General features: G+C 35.0%; 3 protein-coding genes across 9 annotated transcripts in view; 1 reads left to right on the top strand and 2 right to left on the bottom strand.

Annotated features, from left to right (window-relative positions):
• Positions 1–11,466, bottom strand: part of LOC117222115 (E3 ubiquitin-protein ligase MYCBP2) — a 409,723-nt gene extending 398,257 nt beyond the window's left edge. For 3 of the 6 annotated variants that reach the window (XM_076522830.1, XM_076522817.1, XM_076522835.1), the window contains exons 1-30: positions 11,046–11,466; positions 10,469–10,532; positions 10,155–10,397; positions 9,930–10,083; positions 9,656–9,858; positions 9,255–9,572; positions 9,016–9,183; positions 8,701–8,919; positions 8,425–8,626; positions 7,960–8,349; positions 7,727–7,892; positions 7,583–7,665; positions 7,288–7,422; positions 6,989–7,189; positions 6,714–6,910; positions 6,374–6,626; positions 5,850–6,293; positions 5,646–5,773; positions 5,349–5,575; positions 5,102–5,282; positions 4,846–5,035; positions 4,638–4,772; positions 4,422–4,564; positions 3,713–4,348; positions 3,354–3,621; positions 2,997–3,283; positions 2,465–2,793; positions 2,282–2,388; positions 1,866–2,075; positions 1,193–1,337 (exon numbers count right to left, since the gene is read on the bottom strand). In XM_076522830.1, the coding sequence (XP_076378945.1) occupies positions 1,193–1,337; positions 1,866–2,075; positions 2,282–2,388; positions 2,465–2,793; positions 2,997–3,283; positions 3,354–3,621; positions 3,713–4,348; positions 4,422–4,564; positions 4,638–4,772; positions 4,846–5,035; positions 5,102–5,282; positions 5,349–5,575; positions 5,646–5,773; positions 5,850–6,293; positions 6,374–6,626; positions 6,714–6,910; positions 6,989–7,189; positions 7,288–7,422; positions 7,583–7,665; positions 7,727–7,892; positions 7,960–8,349; positions 8,425–8,626; positions 8,701–8,919; positions 9,016–9,183; positions 9,255–9,572; positions 9,656–9,858; positions 9,930–10,083; positions 10,155–10,397; positions 10,469–10,532; positions 11,046–11,140 (6,521 nt within the window). In that variant the 5' untranslated portion in view covers positions 11,141–11,466. The remainder of the gene's footprint in view (positions 1–1,192; positions 1,338–1,865; positions 2,076–2,281; positions 2,389–2,464; positions 2,794–2,996; positions 3,284–3,353; positions 3,622–3,712; positions 4,349–4,421; positions 4,565–4,637; positions 4,773–4,845; positions 5,036–5,101; positions 5,283–5,348; positions 5,576–5,645; positions 5,774–5,849; positions 6,294–6,373; positions 6,627–6,713; positions 6,911–6,988; positions 7,190–7,287; positions 7,423–7,582; positions 7,666–7,726; positions 7,893–7,959; positions 8,350–8,424; positions 8,627–8,700; positions 8,920–9,015; positions 9,184–9,254; positions 9,573–9,655; positions 9,859–9,929; positions 10,084–10,154; positions 10,398–10,468; positions 10,533–11,045) is intronic. The other 3 variants (XM_076522822.1, XM_076522825.1, XM_076522828.1) reach the window with 3 other exon arrangements.
• Positions 11,467–12,071: 605 nt separating this feature from the next.
• Positions 12,072–17,204, top strand: HBS1 (translation elongation factor EF-1alpha (GTPase) HBS1). Of its 2 annotated transcripts, none has more exons than XM_076522838.1 (9): positions 12,072–12,354; positions 12,432–12,497; positions 12,673–12,969; positions 13,040–13,081; positions 15,026–15,560; positions 15,638–15,867; positions 15,939–16,134; positions 16,201–16,406; positions 16,504–17,204. In XM_076522838.1, the coding sequence occupies exons 1-9, from the start codon at positions 12,312–12,314 to the stop codon at positions 16,956–16,958; spliced, it is 2,070 nt and encodes a 689-aa protein (XP_076378953.1). In that variant the 5' UTR covers positions 12,072–12,311; the 3' UTR covers positions 16,959–17,204. The 2 variants fall into 2 exon arrangements, with proteins under 2 accessions (XP_076378953.1, XP_076378952.1); XM_076522837.1 differs by having other exon boundaries at positions 15,011–15,560.
• LOC117222125 (selenoprotein K) lies at positions 17,194–18,273 on the bottom strand. The gene is made up of 4 exons (XM_033473644.2): positions 18,074–18,273; positions 17,878–17,959; positions 17,722–17,790; positions 17,194–17,440 (listed from the first exon to the last, which is right to left on the bottom strand). Exons 1-4 carry the CDS (start codon positions 18,090–18,092, stop codon positions 17,353–17,355), a joined length of 258 nt encoding a protein of 85 aa, XP_033329535.1. The 5' UTR covers positions 18,093–18,273; the 3' UTR covers positions 17,194–17,352.
• Between the last annotated feature and the right edge of the window lie 288 nt (positions 18,274–18,561).

The raw sequence follows: 18,561 nt of genomic DNA, 5'->3' as shown, positions 1-18,561 counted from the left end.
CGTGATCCCTTTTCAGCTAGCCACGTGTAGAGGCATGGTAAAACATGGGTAAGTCGCAAAATCGACGGAAAAGACTAGGAATTTCGTTTCTAATTTATTTGTGTCACCCTAGATGACCGATTCACCCCATTGTTTCAATTTGTCCTCCCCTCGAATTGAATTACTTTCATCGAAGATATTTAAGCTTTCTTGAAGCGTTCTTTTTTTGAATTCGGAAGGAACAAAGCGACGCCTATGCAATCAGTAATAGAGAAGGAGATAGCCTTTCGTCGACGGTTTAGGTACAGGAAGATCATCTGTACCAAGATTATCCGTGATCCCTTTTCAGCTAGCCACGTGTAGAGGCATGGTAAAACATGGGTAAGTCGCAAAATCGACGGAAAAGACTAGGAATTTCGTTTCTAATTTATTTGTGTCACCCTGGATGACCGATTCACCCTATTGTTTCAATTCATCCTCCCCTCGAATTGAATTACTTTCATCAAAGATATTTAAGCTTTCTTGAAGCGTTCTTTTTTTGAATTCGGAAGGAACAAAGCGACGCCTATGCAATCAGTAATAAAGAAGGAGATAGCCCTTAACGAAAAGCTATTAATAACTAATACTAACTAACCGTCAACGGACGGTTTAGGTACAGGAAGATGATCTGTACCAAGATTATCCGTGATCCCTTTTCAGCTAGCCACGTGTAGAGGTATAATAAAACATGGGTAAGTCGCAAAATCGACGGAAAGTACTAGGAACTTCGTTTCTAATTTATTTGAGTCATCCTGGATGACCGATTCACCCCATTGTTTCAATTCGTCCTCCCCTTGAATTGAATTACTTTCATCGAAGATATTCAAGCTTTCTATACCCGACTCACGCCTACATTTTATGGAACGAGTTATACACCACGATATAAATCGCCTTTCAGTAACACAGTTATGTAACTGGCAATTCATTTTTAACCGGCTATTTAACCCATTCCCGATAGAGTTGCGATGAAAGTGGTTCTAAGAAGAGACAGATACTTCTACTGTTATTACTTCGGAAAAGTTTTGTTCGTTGAATGGAAAAGATCCATTGTTGATAAGCGATATCGTTTCCAATTTCAATATTGTAATGGACAGTGTTCTCCGACCCGTCTCAGATCCACTGTATTACCGACGAACGATTGTGCAGAAGCAAGGCAGAACAATTCAGTACTCACCTGAACGGAAGAACGCCGTCGAGTGCCTGGGTGACGGTAGGAGGTGACGACAGGGCGAATCCTCGTCCAAGTAGAGTTGAATGCACTGAGAAAATCCTCTCTGCGGTCTCCTGCATCGACTCCGAATCCTCTTCAACTTCTTCATCTGAGAAGACAGAGACAGTCGCATTAAATACACGTTCATAGTAGATATAATTTGCAAGATAGATGCTTTTCCTATCTTATATTATAAAAACATTTCATGGGAAAACATTCTACGGTAGAATATATTTTACAGACATCTTTATGACTTCCTCGCCCCATTATCTACTTAACAAAACATGAAAACATAATTGTAACCAGTTTCTTGAAAGAAATTCCACGCTGATTGGTCTAACGTTATAACATCAGATCTTGGGACTCATTGTTGAAAATTCAAATGATATAAATAATAATAATAATATATATATATATATATATATATATATATATATATAAATAATAAATAATAATATTCGATTCTATGTTCTTTGTTTTAGTGAACGTGATCCACTATAGTTCTCGAAATAGCCGCTATTAATTTTGGGGGTGCATGGGCAATTGATTTTTCACGTCATCGGTATTTCAGAGTACACGACAAGGACACCCGTATGATAAGCATACCGAATACCTATTCAGCAACAATGATACGTACTAGACACAGTTGGCAATGCAAGGTTCTTCTTCATAAGACTTGCAGCACAAGCTCCACCAAGGAATGATAATTCAGTTTCCAAATTTTTCAACCCATTCCCGGACGATATCCAGTCGTATCCGATAACCAGACATTTAAACCCGTAGGTGATTGCTCCTTCATTCTTCATATAATCCGAAGCAGTTTCCAATGAGAATATCACTTCATTACCTGAAATAATGAATACATTGATTTATGTGTAATAATAATATTATATTATATATATATATATATATATATATATATATAATAATAATAATAATATAATGATAATATTATATATATATATATATATATATATATTAATTGTCTATAATAATATTCACACATTTCCCTGATTTTAGAAATACGAAATCATTTGATGTGATTTCTCCTACCTGGTAATATGACCGCGTTTTGGGGCCATTGGCTTTGGACGTTGCTCATTTTGTGCAATACTGGCCAATGCAAAGGTGGATCATCTGTTGTTGCGTTCGCAGGTGTTCTAAAAGTACAAATAATTACATGCTAATGTATCTTCGTTCAAACATTTTTACACAATGTAAGTTAACGCTATTTACCCCGATAAAGTGTTCGAGATTATGTTTGGAATGTATAGTTGCAAATAATCCTCCGGCTGAGCGGTGCCACATTCTGGGGTGAATTCGATGGATATCCATTTGACTGTATCCGGGAAAGAGACTTTGTAATGGGACACCGTGGCAGGTTTATAAGGATGCTCACTTTCCAACCACGTGTAGTGATGACTGGTGGTAATGGGCGGAGATACGTGGGACTGAACTTCGCTGCTGTCTTGAGACACTTGAGACGATCCCATCGAGGATAACAAGTTTAATGCAGCAACGTGAGGAAGCATTTCCTGTATTAGAGTTAGAACTTGTACGCCGCTCTAAAACAGAAACATTCGTTATGCAAGTTATACGTGCAAAATACTTTAGGTCATCACAATAGGCCAAATCTTTTAGATTAAAATTTAAAAATTCAACTCGATCTATGTTTTAGCAAGATTAGCAAAATTCGAAAAGCAAGAAATGATCGACTTGTCATTGAATGACCCCATAAACAACAATACGTAAAAATAATAATCTTTACTCTTGGATCCGATGTAGCTAGTGGACTGATATGCGCCATAAGCAAGGGCAAAAGAGTTGTTACAAATGTCGCATTCCCTAAAACTTCAGTGGCTACCACTTCTTCCGCTTTTTCTCTTGCTAGTGCAAAAATTTCATTGGACCGTTGAATGATTGTTGCTGTCATAGAAAGAGTACATTTTCTCGCTTGTACTTCAGCCATCGCCTTACTCGTGTATTGTCCATCAGAATCTTGAGGGTTTGAATAATATAGTATGTGTGGGATTTGTCCTCTTGTTTGTGTTGTACCTACATAGATGAAACACATTAGCGTACGTTCTTTTTAAATTTTGAGAATATAATTTATTAAAATATATACCATTAAAACTCAAAGAACAAGCTGTAAATGTGAAAGTTGTTCCATCCGGTCCTTTAACGACGCTTAGGCCGCCGTCGCCATTACTTGTTCGTCCGCCACGGTTTCTCAATCTAATGGCGTACTTTACATTTTCCTTTATAGGAACGGGTTTATCAAATTTTAATTCTACTATGTCATTCACACAATCGTCCGGACCAAATGAACCGCGTGTAAAATCCAAACTACTCCAACGTTGAGTGTGAGATGGATCGTTGCCTGTGTTATTTTGCTATTAAAAGAAACAAATAATTAATAAATAAACTAATGAGTTAAATTAATTTATATCCACTAGAAATAACTTATACAGTAATTATACGTACGTCGTCGAGCAATTCTAATTCATAATCGTATACTCCAACACCACCGTAGATTCCCACCCCAGCGATAACAATTCCAAGTTGATCGACGGAGAAACAAATTGCATCTGGAGAACCATTACCAGTGTTCCAAGATCTCGTTTGTACGACTCGAGTGAATCTCGAGGGTGTAGTGTACATAATTCTGCCGCAGGCAACCTGAAGTTCATCTTCGTTCCCACTGGACTGTGCAGCCAATTCAGCGATCACCCTCTCTAATAAATAACAGCAATGGAGAACCAATTCTGGCAGTGATTGAGTTTTTTCTCTGCACAAACTCTTCTTCACGGGCACCAAGATCAAATCTAACAATCTGTCGAGAACATCGCGGAATGTCCAATTCAATGTCTCTTTCCCGGAATTCTCCATTTGCGACTTGTAACTAATTTGTTCAACTAAAATTGGATACTGATGATTCTCAGTTGAGTTTATCATTAACAAGCCTGTATTGTCTGACGGACTTAGCTGACGTTTAATGCTATCACTGCTCTCCATGATATTATTTAAAATTGGAAATGTACATCGTAGACGGATTGTAGGATTGCATAGAGAAGCCAATACTGCGGATAACAATCTGTCCTTTGTTGTTCTTCCTTGCTCCTGTAAAATACCGTTAATATTAAATTGCTTAATAAAGCACTGTGTTTTAATAAAAACGATTAAATGTACTCACTCTATCAATCTCAGATAGCAGTTCGTAGAGACATGTCCATTTTAAATATGCTGTAGGATAAAATGCATGGTAACATGCTACAAACGTTCTATGACATTCGTCCAAAATGCTGTTTGTCACTTTATTATTTATGGCACCGGAACCTGCATTTAATGTTATTTAGACTTCACAAAAAATATACAAAAACCAGTGTAAAAATAGAATACAATAACGTACTTTTACTTGTTCGCGTTTTTCCTTTACTTTTGGTATTACATGGCACAGTGTCGGACAAAATTTGATGCAATAAAGCACGCACTTCGCCAATGCATTCTGCTAGACGCACCGATTCGGTTGGAGTTTTCTTGCCAACTGTAAATTATTAATATTATATTAACTATAAATAGATACATGGAAAGCGAAATTGACTGCATTGACAACATACTCTGATTCGGATAAATTTCATTGGTGTACGTTCGAAGTAATCGCAAACTGGCTTTGCTAATATAAACTAGACGCTCCATTTCAAGCAACGCATGAAAAGATGATGTAGTATGAGTCATGGTATCATTCAATGATGCTTTTAATGTATTCCAACTCCATTGGAGTAACGATATTAATGACTGGAAACATTCCTGGAAAGAAAGATATCGCATAAATATGTTTCCATGGTTTTATTACTAAAGAAAATAGAAACATACTTTGGTGACTGTCCGACTAAAATCTCTTTTTAACACGTAAACTGGTTCAATTTGATATCTTTGTCTATTAGGAGTCTGGTTTTCAGGTGTAACAACTCGATACAATAACTGCGGAATTTGTCCGGCATTCACGTCTGTTCCATTGTTAGATCTTTTGGAAGATTTGAAGTAAAACATAACTCTGCAAAAAGATATGGCGGTGATGATATATTTTCAATTTTGATCATTTATTCGCAGTTGTACTCACTGATCTTCGGCTGTGACCATTCCTTGACCACCAGATCCACAATCGCTGGCAGGTCCACTGACTTTAGCCCAAGCAACATACCACCTGTTTGCTTGCAAGGAAATTGGTTCGTCGAATAGGATAGAACATTTCTGTCTCGGTCTACATTCATATGGCACGTCCTCCGATTCCGCTAAAAGTTCGCCGTCATTTTCCTGATCCCCTCCATCCATTCCAATATCGAAAAGCTGAAATCATTTGAAATATTAATAACGGTACGACTTCTGGAAATCAAATTGTACGCTGCTTAATAATTACTTTTATTTTTGCCGTGTACTCTCCACGACCGCCAAACAAACTATATCCACCAAGTAAAATATCGGTATCGGGCATAAATCTGATGGCCTCGATAGAGTGCGGTGTATAGCCCCAACCACCGCCAAGACCTAAAAATGTATAGAAATGTACACTAACGAACGTAGTAAAAGAAAATGCGGAATTTTTAATCCTTCGAATACCCACTTTCAAATCTGTTAACTGTGACAAAATCTTCGCGGCTATATATTTTGCCTTGCGTCGTCTGATTGCATTCGTTTTCTTCGATTATAGACAAATTTTCATCTTGAGCCTGTGTCAAGGTGTCCAAGCATCCCAACAAATGCATTGCAGCTTGAGAACGCGTTACAAAACAATTGGACACAACGGGCAGTGCCAAACCTGGGCTCAAAATGGAAACTTCCAAACCAGGAATCGTTCTAGCCTCCGTGGATATAATGTTGTACAAACTGATCTCGTTATTTGTTGGATTGAAAGTCCAAATGACGTTATACAAAGGATCTAAGCACGTTGCACAACTACTAAAGTCGACTTGATCTGATCCGCTGTAACTATTGCAAGTGCCGTCTCTTTTACTTATGACTAAACATTTGAAGGAATTTGCATGATCGTTTTGATGTGGAATTAAAACTGAAACAATTCGTTTATATCGTTAGGTATACTTGCAATGTAGTAATGATGGAGCAGCAATTCAGAAAAGAAGAACATACTTATGCAGTTTTTATTTGCCATAACAGTACTCCTTGTTAAACTAATAGAATTTATTTCATCAATTTTGACATAAGTCTGATCCCCGGTCGCGCCGACCCATGTCGCTCGTCTGCCCCAACGTGGACCGATATTTACAACTAAATTTGGATAGCTATGCCATGGTTGTGTTCTATCGGCTCGATGATTAGCCTGAGTAGTGGTATTTGATGATTCGTTTTGTCCATTCCACCAATTCATGCCCAATTGTCCTTTCTAAATTTAACGAAGAAAAATATAAAGATATTGTACATTTCAATCGAATCTATTAAAACCAGTTGAACGTTAACAGGTAATACAAACTTGATAAGCTCCAAACGTATACACTTCGCCCTTTGATGTGAGTATAACAGTATGATTACTTCCAGCAGCCACCTGTGTAGCTATTCCTGGTATTTTAACTTGAACTGGTCCAGCATGAGCTACTAAATCTCCCACGCCTAATTGGCCATATATGTTGCTTCCAAATGTATAAACTTCTCCATTTTGTAAGAGTATCACTATATGATTGATTACATAACTATCAGAATCTCGTGTCAAATTTGTTAAACAAGCACGAAGAAATCTGTATACATTACCTGTGTGATGCAAACCACATGACACTTGGACCACAGGGCTCTCGCTGGGTATAGGAACTCTAGCAGGTGGTATACTAGCGATTCTTGTAGCGTCGCCTCGTTCTACATCGCTTCCTCCAACACCATCCTCCGTCATTAAGTTACTACTAAATCCAAGTACGATTTTTCCAAGATTACTTTTCTGTGCCGCGCTTGGTCCTGCTAATTTATAGAAAACATTATCATTAAATATTATACAACTAAACATAATCTCATGCATGCACATATACACGATACATCTATTATACGAAGACATCTACCCAATCTTTGATTATTCGGACCTTTCATCTTCATCCCATATTTTGCAGTGCTTGGTCCTGCCTTAGTCCTTTGTCTCTGTTTTATTTCTCCTAGTCGCTTTTGTAAGTATTCCCGAAAGTTCGAACTTGTTTTACCTGAAATAATCGTGAATTTATTATCTAAAAACATTTAATCAACGTGAACGCATACTGAAAATGTGTTTTCTTATATGTTGTAAAGGTATTTAACTACGCAGAAGAGTCTTTCAGATTAAAGAAGACTCATCGGAAGACTCTTTAAAGATTAAATATTTACCAATATAGCAACTTTTCCTGGCACAGGTACGACAACATCCACACTCTGCACATCCACTGTCGCCTTCGCCGCATCCGCATTCCCTAAAACCGGATAGTTGTAATCTCATGTAATATGTAACGCCTCCTATACATGAATACTTACTGGCCAGGATTTCGATCAGGACGTATGCTACTCGTACAGGATATGCTGTAACCGGTACACTCTCGACATACTGTGCAAACCATGCAGACACGGTGCCTCCACTGATGCTGTCCTGGGAGGCACATACCTTTTGTTTCTTCCCACTCTTCTGCAGGTTCTACAGCATCTATTTATAAATAATATTATTACATTCGTTACCCCAAGAAATTAAGCATTTACGCATATAGAAGTACCTTCTTCAGTTCCTAAAATCTCATCCTCTACTGTTCCCATATCCATAGCAACGACTGTTGTATTTTTATTAATGGTATGAACTGTTGTAAAACCTCTTCCGCATTGTCCTTTGTTGTTGATTCCAAATGTGTAGAGATGACCTTTGTTAGTCAATACTGCTGCGTGAGCTTTTCCTAATGAAACGTGCACGACGCAAACATCTCTGAGATCAGTGACTATTCCGGATGCTGGGTCGCTATGTAAAGTATCTTTGCCAAACATAAGTAAAGAGCCCTCCTTTGTGACTAACGCTGTTGATCCATTATTACATGCGGCATCTATGATAAACTGTCCTTCTACCTTCGCTATCTTTTTTGGTTTAACTGGCTTAGGTTGTCGGCGAACTTTACCTGAAAACCAGAAAATATAAAATACATATACGAATTCGCAAACTTTTCATTAGACCTCGTATTTAAAGTACTTACTGCTATCGCCGTCTTCTCCGCGTCTAGCAGTACCCGCAAACAAGACTGAACCATCTTCCAAAATCATGACAACATGTTGGCCATCGTGCCCGGCTGCAAAATTTACAAGTCTTGGCCCTTTTCCAAGGGTGAGTTCCACCCACCTATTAGGCCTTGTGTTACTCTTCATACCAAGACTAGTTCCTTTCCCGGTATATAATACCTTCGAAGAACAAAATTAATATCAAGTCACCGTGTTTCAATGGAATTTATTTACATCTTTTATTATGTACTTACTTTGCCAGATATTGTTTTTAATAAACCAAATTCCTTTCCTGCTGTAATCGTAGCAATCTCATCGTCACAACCAGGATTTAATGTATGAACCACTTGTTCTTCATCGAAAGCAGCATAGCCGAAAACGTCTACACATTTCCGTGCTAGTTTCAGTGGCAATTCTGTTGCAACTGTTACTGGATTACTTAACATGTTTATTGTTCTAACTACAAATCCATCCTGTGAAAATAAATAAGATTAGATTTCTACTATGTGTAGTCACATTATATATATATATATATATATCAACAATGTGGACTAATACAAAACACTAACGTCTTTTCCAGCCGTTATCATTCCTACACATTCACCATCGGAGAACATAACAGAAGATGACCAATCACGACCTTCTAAAACAGCAATTCCTGTGACTACCAATGTTTCTGCATCAATAATTAATAATTCAGTCTGTTTTCTGGGTGTGCATTTAAAGTATAGTGTATTCTACAAAATAAATTAGATATTAGAACTAGGTTCTTTTATAAGATCGAATATAGATCGTACGTTTAACTTACGTTTGCATAGCCGAGCCAACCCGTTTCAGTTGGATGAAAATCTTTTCTCTGAAGATACAGATGACCCCAAATAGTTCCACCATGGCCACTACCAATTTTTAATAATCCTCTACTTGTATGCAAATACAGGTACTTTCCGTCACTCACAAAACTTCTTCCATTCAATACTATATTATTTATTTCATTTGGTAACTTAAGCATAGAAGTATAAATCTTAGAACATTTAGGAACTCCATATGTAATCCAGTCTGGTCGTGCGAGTTTCCCCAGTAAAACAGCTTGTACACTCCTTTGTAAGGATGTTAATACACATGGCATCTACAATATTCGCATTATAGTTAGCAATATTCAAGTTATATAACAATATAAGTATTTATTGATTGCAAAAAAAGAAAACGTACTTGGATATTTTGGACTGCTAATGCTCTAGGACACATGAGTAAAGCAGCTATCGCTGCCAACAGACGACCAGTATCACCTCTAACAACCACGAGACTTAATAAACAGGCGCAAGCAACTGCTGTCAAATGACTACCGTCATTCGCAGCAGCTGATTCAGGGCCATGCGAAGTTGCAAGATCTAATAATAAATCAAAAAGTGGATCTGCAAAAGAAAAATACCAGTTTTATAGAGTAGACTTTATATTTATACTAATTATAATCATGTATATTTACCGATAACATCATCTGGTTCGGATTTGAGGCCTTCGGGAAGTTGTCCTTGCAATATATCCAATAAAGCAGACAATGCTTTTGTACATAAAAGAGGTTCGATTGTTCTACTCTCTCGCATTAATGTGAAAACACTTCTTAAACCAATACCTACAATCTGGAGATAGATGGATTAAATTGTGACTTCTTTCTTTATATTCATTGTATACTTTATTACTTTATTATTACCTTTGGTAAGTTTTGTATAGTCGATATCCTATCTTCATCATCACTTTCTGTATCAATAGTTTCGCTAAGCTCTGGTGGTGTTGGAAAATTGCAATTTAACGCCCTATAAACTTCGCTTGTTGTCCTAGCATGTCTTTCCAAAATAGCACTTCTAACACTAGCAAACACAGCAAATGCAGAAGCATTGCAAGATAAATCAATTTCCGGTGGGTTATTATAATTCAAATCTCCAGTTAAATCAATCTGAAAATATTGAGAATATAAAGTAAACAATGTTTAAACACACACGCGCATGTAAAAACAATTAATATTACCTTTTTTTTGTCTCTTTTTCTTATAGATTTATTTTTTTTGCATTTCCTCCATTCTTCTTTTTGTCTAAAAATCAGAAAACCATTATCTAATAAATAACATAGCTGAGGTATAATTCAGTAATTTTAAATCTACTATAACTGTTAGCATAATAACAATATAAATTTTGTTTTTATAAATAAATATGATTTTACTTGTATTAGTAACTAAATTACATATTTACAAATCAAAAATCTCCATTGATATCGATGTTTAATGACGATAAACGATTGAAAATAATTCATGAAAAAGGTAAGGAAAGTCGGTGTTCTATTTATGTCAGTACTGTCAAACTGACAGCCCCTGTGGCATAGATTTGATACAATAAACAAACTAAGTATTTTAGGTTACTTTAAAAAGTAAGGGCACTTGACAAGTGCGTGTGCAATTTTACGAAGCTAATCGGCGTAGCGTATAATAATAAGTAAATGAAATATAATTTTTTTTATCATAATCATTTAGCTTGATAAATGACAAGTGATGTCACCGCCGAAAGCATCAAGTAAACAAAGCATGAGGGAGGTTATACGGGTTTTGCACCTTTGTGCTTCGGCGATGCTTTTGAAGAGATCATAAAAGCATTTCGCAAAGTTCTCCGGCTCGGGCAGCAACCTTTCGTGGTCCCCGGACACCATGTTGTACACAAAATTTTAACGTACGAATCACCAATTCATTTTCGTAATACTATTGATCGTTGACATTCTCTCCTGCCTTCCCCATGTGATTCCATCGCACGGGTTATAAAAGGGACCATTCCACGATTTCTATCAAAGTGTTTATTTGTTTGACCTACGATTTCAAATTCAGTGACAACATACAACTTAGCAACGAATTACTTTTACAACATTTGAAAAGAGCCGAAGATCCGCCACTGATGTATGTTAAGAAATTCGTCTTGAAAATACATGAAAATACACCGGTGGTCGAAATCACCCACTCCGACGTTCAACATACTAGCCGAAATGAGAGTTCTATCTTGCGCTATGATACTCTATGACCGATCCACAGCGCCATTATTGAGATGTGAATATGTGGTCGTTCAGAGAATTTGTAATACATACAGAAACACGTATAATCATTCGTACCGAAGTTAAGTTTTATGGGATATTTCCCTAAAACTTCAGAGATCTCTATGATCTTATTCTGTCGTATACGTCGACGTGATGTTTAAATTAACTTGTAAACCAAATTGTGTATCGATAGTTGATAAAATTGTATATTATCACTATATGATAAGTTCATTGCAATCTATGATATATTTCTTCAAATTTTCATCCGCAGTTTGAAACGTTTTATATGTATTTATCACTCTCACAGATAAGGTGAGTCTTGTTCTTTAAAATATGTATCCTAAATCTATGATCTGTGTCCGTGATCGCATCTGATAGGCTTTTTTATCTAGGATTTAGGGAATCCTAATCCTAAATTCTAAGTCAAACATACACTTCTCTCTGTTGCAGATGTAGTTCAGTAGGTAAACCGTTCTATTTACGTAGATAGAATCCGCTATTGTACCACAACATTTTCCACAGAGTCGGTAATTCAGACTCTGAGACAGAAAAATGAATTGCATGCAATATCTGTATGTAATCCTAAGTCTGTGCTGCGGAATAGGGAAAAGTAAAATCTACATAACATCACATAACATACACTTCTCTTGCGAAGAGATGAGACTACTTATTAGTTTAAGTCAGAAATAGTAGACAATTTTGACAGCTAGTTAATTCTAAATTCCTAACCATAAATTATAGCAAAAAGGCACATTATTACGATATTTTTCTTGCTGGTTTTACACAAGTGCGGACAATGTCTCGTCACCGAGACGTACGCTGTATGAATTATTCGGAAGGTACGTATAATCTAAATTTTGGTTTCATTCGATTTCGTGTTTTTTTATTTTCTAACATTACATATTACTTTGTACAGAATATGAAGGTTATGATGATGTCTATGGACATTCTGTTGAAGACGACTACTGTGTTTCTCCCAGCGGTATGTTCTATTCAATAGATAGGTTATTTTCAATTTTATAACATGAATTTTTGAGATGTTGTCTCATCAGCATATGTTCTTCTGTACTGTATTGATTAGTCTCGTATGAGGCCTTGATTACATATAATTGACATATATGAACATCTCATCGATCATTTTACAATATCATTTACAGCGGAACAATTTTTATTCGATCGGAGTAAGCAACAGAATATTGCATCTTTTATTACGGAACCAGATATAGTAGAAGATAATGAGGACGACGAAGAAACAGCACATTCCAATGAGAAAGATGTAGCTCTTACAGACCTAGAGAAGGCTAAGCTTATGTCATGTATGGAATCTGTAAAAAACATTATAGGTGATACAATACCAGATTCTAAGATAAAGGAACACATCATTCAATCGAATTTCAATGAAGAAGTGGCATTGAATAGCATTTTAAACGAATCCTCTCCAAAAAATGTTAAACGTATGTAAATTATACATGTAATTCTCTTATTACAATAACTAAACAATATATTGTACTATAAAATTTTTAGAATCATCAGCGATCGCTAAGGATACTATAATACATTACCCAGGTATATTACGTATTCGTATTATTCAATAGTTTATAGTATAAAACAAAACTTTAATACAATCTATAAAGTTAATGTACAATGAGAAATGATGTAATTTGTTTCTTGACCTGTATTTTTGTTTGTTTTATGTGCTGCTTCTGAATCAATCGGTAAGGTAAGATGCTACATCTACTAATCATCCGTCTAGTTCATTCAATATACCAAAATTTTCATTCCAAAAGCAGAACAATACTGAAAATACTATAACAAATGCATCTATTTCAAACAGTTTACAAAGTTTAAAGAATTTGAATCTTAATGATTCACCTTCAACATTTTCTTCTTTATCTGAATTGATAACAAATCACACTAAATCATCGCCGAATACTTCAAAGGAATGTCAAACTAATGCAAATACAGTATTATTCAATTCTTTAGCAGATTTAACAGCACACCATTTACAAAATTCATATAACTGTGACATTACAAATTCTAACGAAAAAATATCGTGCAGTACAAATTTTGTCATACCTAAGTTATCAATTAAAAAAGATAAAAATAATGATTTAAACAGTACAAAATTAGATTCATCTATTGTCCAAGTGAATGCCAATACAGAATCAGATCTAACGGGTGATAAAAAAGAAAGATATTCTATGGATTCGCTTGAAAGAAGCATATCTAATGTGCTTGAATTTTCGATAGACTGTAGCAGTAATGACAACAATTTATGTAATCTAGAGGTAAAAGAAAATTTATCGCTAAATGTAAGTGGTACTCGAACACCGTCCCCGGATAACTGGTTGATAGATTTGAGTTCAGCTTTGAAAGAAGCAACGTCCTTGGTTTCAAAGGAATGTAATCTTATAAAGCCAAAAGTTTCGGAAAATCTTGACACTACCCCTCCTCATTCGAAGATACCTACTTGCAATAAAAATTCTGAAATTTCATATCTACTTCTTCCTACGACTTTAAATTTAAGTTGTTTAAAAAATAGTAGACTTACATACACAAAAAAGAATGTTTCATTATTTGGTAGAACATTATGCAGAAAATGGAAATCAAAAAAGCCAATTCTTAAAACGCATGAACAGTTTCATACTATAAAACGATTTGATTTTTCAATACCATACAGTCGTAATTAACGAAATATTCACTTATTAATAGCATGCTCGGTTACAAATGGGACAAATTTTGAATTTATTTTACATTCTTGATCGAAATAGTTCGGGTCGACCACAATTTCATATTTTTTTAAATCAAAAGTGTACAATATGTAGCACATTATATTTTCAAATTAAATAGAAGATCGTAATTAAATTTGATATTCTGAAATATTTATCTTTAAATTACATAAACGTATTTGATTGACATAAAATAATTTGACATTAGAGACAATAAAAAGACTAAAGGGTCAAAAAGAAGTACCTTGAAAAATATGTTTAAAAAAGTTCATAAATAAAGCTATGAATGCTTATGAACATCGTCAATTATATGGTTATAAAAAAGGTCCACTGTCTGAAGGTGAAATTAGATATGAGAAAGTCATGGGATAAAATACAACATTTGAGTATAGTTTTAAGAAATATAGATTTTAGAGGAATACAATTACAAATAATATACTTCAAATAAATTCACAGAAACACATTAAAATCTTAACTCTATGATTGTTACTGGATAATCTTAAATGATTTATTAACGATACAACATTCTGACTTGTACATAATGACTTATGTAATAAGTCATATAATTGTATTTAAATAATTGTATTTACTATTAAACAGAAATTTCGTGGAGATGTTCTTCAAGTTTTAAAATAGAATTTTAAGAAATAGTTATACTAAATGTATATTTTGAATATATCCTAATAGAAAATTTCATATTGTTACACGTATTTTTGTCACATTTAATTTTATAATAATAAGGCAATCACAATAAATTTTATGAAAGGTAAAACATTGCTAGCCAAATCCTCATCGAGAGCTACACCTCCTTCCAATGTGAAAATTATCCCGGCTGGAAAACAACCCATAGTAAAGGGCTTTGATTTAAGTGGAGCAGATAATACAGATCAATTAAATACTCGGATCGACAGCCACCGCTCTCGAAGCCCAATCGCCGATAATAGTCCAGAAACCAGGAGAAAGGAGTATACACCAAACGAGAAGAAAGTATTTTCTTCAAGTTCGGACAGTCCTCGTAGTCGTTCTCCTGTATTAGGAAATGTAACATCTGACTTGGATTCTAAAGCAAAAAGCAACGAAGAAAAGATTGACGCTTTGAAAGTGTATAAAAGTAAAAGAGGTGACAGTAAAGAACAACTACATTTAGTAGTTGTTGGACACGTAGATGCAGGTAAAAGTACTTTACTGGGGCGACTTTTGTGCGACTTGGGACAAATTCCATCGAGATTGATTCACAAGTATCAACAAGAAAGCAAAAAGATAGGAAAACAGTCATTTGCTTATGCATGGGTTTTGGATGAAACAGGAGAGGAACGGTAATTGTAATTTCTACAATAACAAAATTATTCTTTAAAGTACATCATATCTTATTTACTATATACACATATTTTAGAGAACGTGGAATAACAATGGATGTTGGTCAGTCTAAGTTCGAGACAGAAACAAAGTCCATTACTTTGTTGGATGCGCCTGGACATAAAGATTTTATACCGAACATGATTATTGGTGCTACTCAAGCAGATGTAGCTTTGTTGGTGGTAGATGCTACGAGAGGAGAATTTGAAACTGGTTTCGATAGTGGAGGTCAAACTAGGGAGCATGCATTATTATTACGTTCACTAGGTATCGTAATTTATATCTATATTTACATTCTTTAGTATAGTACGTATTTATAAATAATTGCTTTTTTTTAGGTGTATTACAATTGGCAGTAGTTGTAAACAAGTTAGATACAGTAAACTGGTCGCAAGAAAGATTCAATGAAATAATAGGTAAAATGAGCATATTCTTGAAACAGGCTGGATTTAAGGATAATGTCGTCTTTGTTCCATGTAGTGGTTTATCTGGTGAAAATATTATAACACAACCAAAAGAAGCTTTATCTAATTGGTATATTCATTTTCAAAGATATCCAAGAAATTGTAATAAATAAATTAATATTTTTCTTTTGTACAGGTATCAGGGACCCACATTAATTAGTGTTATTGACAATTTCAAGTGCCCTGAACGTCCTGTGAATAAACCATTTCGACTATCGGTTAATGACGTATTTAAAGGTACTGGATCTGGATTTTGTGTTTCTGGGCATGTAGAAACAGGTATGGCGTCTGTAGGCGACAAAATTTTAGTATTACCTGGAAACGAAATGGCAGTGGTCAAAGGTATGTTAACTTTCTAAATATCGCTGTCCATCGAATTTTAACTTCTTCCATGTATTCTAATATTTAATTTAATAAAAATTATTAACTTGTATTTTAGGTTTACAAGTTGACGAGACATCCACAACAAATGTGTTTGCTGGGGATCATGTTGTTTTAACGTTATCGGGACTTGAACAACAGAATGTTGGAATTGGTGATATTATTTGTAATCCACAGTATCCCATTCCCGTAACAACGTGTTTCCAGGCCCACGTTGTGGTATTTGCAGTCAAAATCCCAATTGTGAAAGGTCTTCCAGTGGTGATGCATCAGCAATCCTTAGTGCAACCAGCTGTGATTACAAAATTAGTGGCTCAGCTTCATAGAACTACTGGTGAAATAACGAAGAAGAAACCTCGCTGTTTACCAAAAAATTCAAGTGCTATTATCGAAATTACAACGCAAAATCCGGTCTGCATGGAATTATACAAGGATATCAAAGAGTTAGGTAGAGTGATGTTGCGCGTAGAAGGAACAACTGTTGCCACTGGACTCGTTACAAAAATTAAGTAGTTACAATGAAATTGTTGCTTCGTATATTGGAACATCTACAGTCATGCATGCATGGCAGCTATTATATTTATATATTGTTGCTGTTATGTAATCATGTTTTTGTTAATTTATGTATACATGTATGTACATACGCGTTCATTTGCTACCAAATACTCACACTCACTTCTTTTTCTAGATAGTGTGTAATTTCTAACATTTTTAATGTAAAAAGTAACTAATCTGTTTAATAAAACTGTTCTTTGAGAATTAATCATTTATTTATTACATAAACTTATTTGGGGAGTTGTATTTTTTAATAAATTCAAGTTTCAGAACAATAGTAGTAATGCTTATATAAATGATTAAATGTATAATCAAAGTTTACATTTTAAATGTTTCTCTTTTTGCGTATATTTTAGCGAGCACAACTGCTGCATCCACCAAATGGAATGTTTACATTATCTCTTGTGTTAGGTCTTCCCAATCTACGTGGTGATTGTGACCTATATACAGAATACACATAGTTTTAATATTGATTAGATTAAAAACATCTCATAAAGATATGGACAAGAATGATTAGTGTTATTGAAATTATAATTTGCTTTGAAAAAAAGATATCTGGGATTCAATGATAATCATAATAGTTGTTCACCCTACTGTATATTATAAAACTGAAGTAAAGTGGACAGCCATTATGGCAGACAACCATTATTCTTTAAAACAGTAACAGTATGGCATAAATCTGTTATCAGTACTAGAAGGAAATTATTAAATCTCCTCTTACCCGGATCCAGCTCCATAATTTCGTGAATTTCCATATTTATTCATATCAGGATTGACCATTGTTCTAAAACTGTGATAAACAAATTTATCTAACGTTACTTAAATCCTCAAAGAAGTTACAAATACAATAAACGTAAGAATAAAAATTGTCACTCACAATAGAATAACCATATAAATTATACCAGTAAAGAAACCAAATATTTTTTTCGGCAATGATATACTTTGCAAAACTTGTCCATCTAAAAATTATTTAACGGTAAGTATGTTTAAGTAGATGAGCTATGTATCGCATGTAAACAAATGTTATATGAAATATTTGTTACGTGTACGATATTTGAGGTTAAACGTTTTACCTTTCGACACATAAACCATGATTTCAGGTTTTCTATAGAAAGACTTTTCCAACAAAACGCTATGGCCAGGTATAATTAAAATCGTTCGCGGGTGATTTTACTCGTAATGTCGTTCACAGTCGACGGTTATACTTCTTGACAGAATCAACATCAACACCACATCAGGTGTCATGCGCAAACGGAGTTGTCAGAGGTGGCGGAAACGTGTCCGCCTAGGAATCGCAATGACACATAGTAGAGGGGAGAAAGGACGGTATATTACTACGTACAACTACGTAGCTCGTACAGTCATGCTTCACCATAGTAAGCAATTTTGCTTCACCATAGTACAGTCATGCCTGACCATAGCAAACAATTTTGCTTCACTATAGTACAGTCATGCCTGACCATAGTAAACAATTTTGCTTCACCATAGTAAGCAATTTTGCTTACATATTAAGCAAATAAAATGCTGCACCATATTAAGCAAATAAAAATCCCACTATTTT

The sequence above is a fragment of the Megalopta genalis genome, chromosome 1 (genome assembly GCF_051020955.1).
Source record: "Megalopta genalis isolate 19385.01 chromosome 1, iyMegGena1_principal, whole genome shotgun sequence".
Classification (NCBI taxonomy): domain Eukaryota; kingdom Metazoa; phylum Arthropoda; class Insecta; order Hymenoptera; family Halictidae; genus Megalopta; species Megalopta genalis.
Note: the sequence above shows the minus strand (reverse complement) of the source record. Positions and strands in the feature narration are given on the sequence as shown.

Excerpts from the sequence above, each read along its gene's own strand:
- HBS1 (XM_076522837.1), top strand. The coding sequence starts at position 12,312 with ATGTCTCGTCACCGAGACGTACGCTGTATGAATTATTCGGAAG. Across the intron at positions 15,868-15,938 it reads ATTATTATTACGTTCACTAG|GTGTATTACAATTGGCAGTA; the intron begins GTATCGTAATTT and ends GCTTTTTTTTAG. Across the intron at positions 16,135-16,200 it reads AAAGAAGCTTTATCTAATTG|GTATCAGGGACCCACATTAA; the intron begins GTATATTCATTT and ends TCTTTTGTACAG.
- LOC117222125 (XM_033473644.2), bottom strand. Across the intron at positions 17,791-17,877 it reads ATTTATATGGTTATTCTATT|TTTTAGAACAATGGTCAATC; the intron begins GTGAGTGACAAT and ends TGTTTATCACAG. Across the intron at positions 17,441-17,721 it reads AATTATGGAGCTGGATCCGG|GTCACAATCACCACGTAGAT; the intron begins GTAAGAGGAGAT and ends TTCTGTATATAG.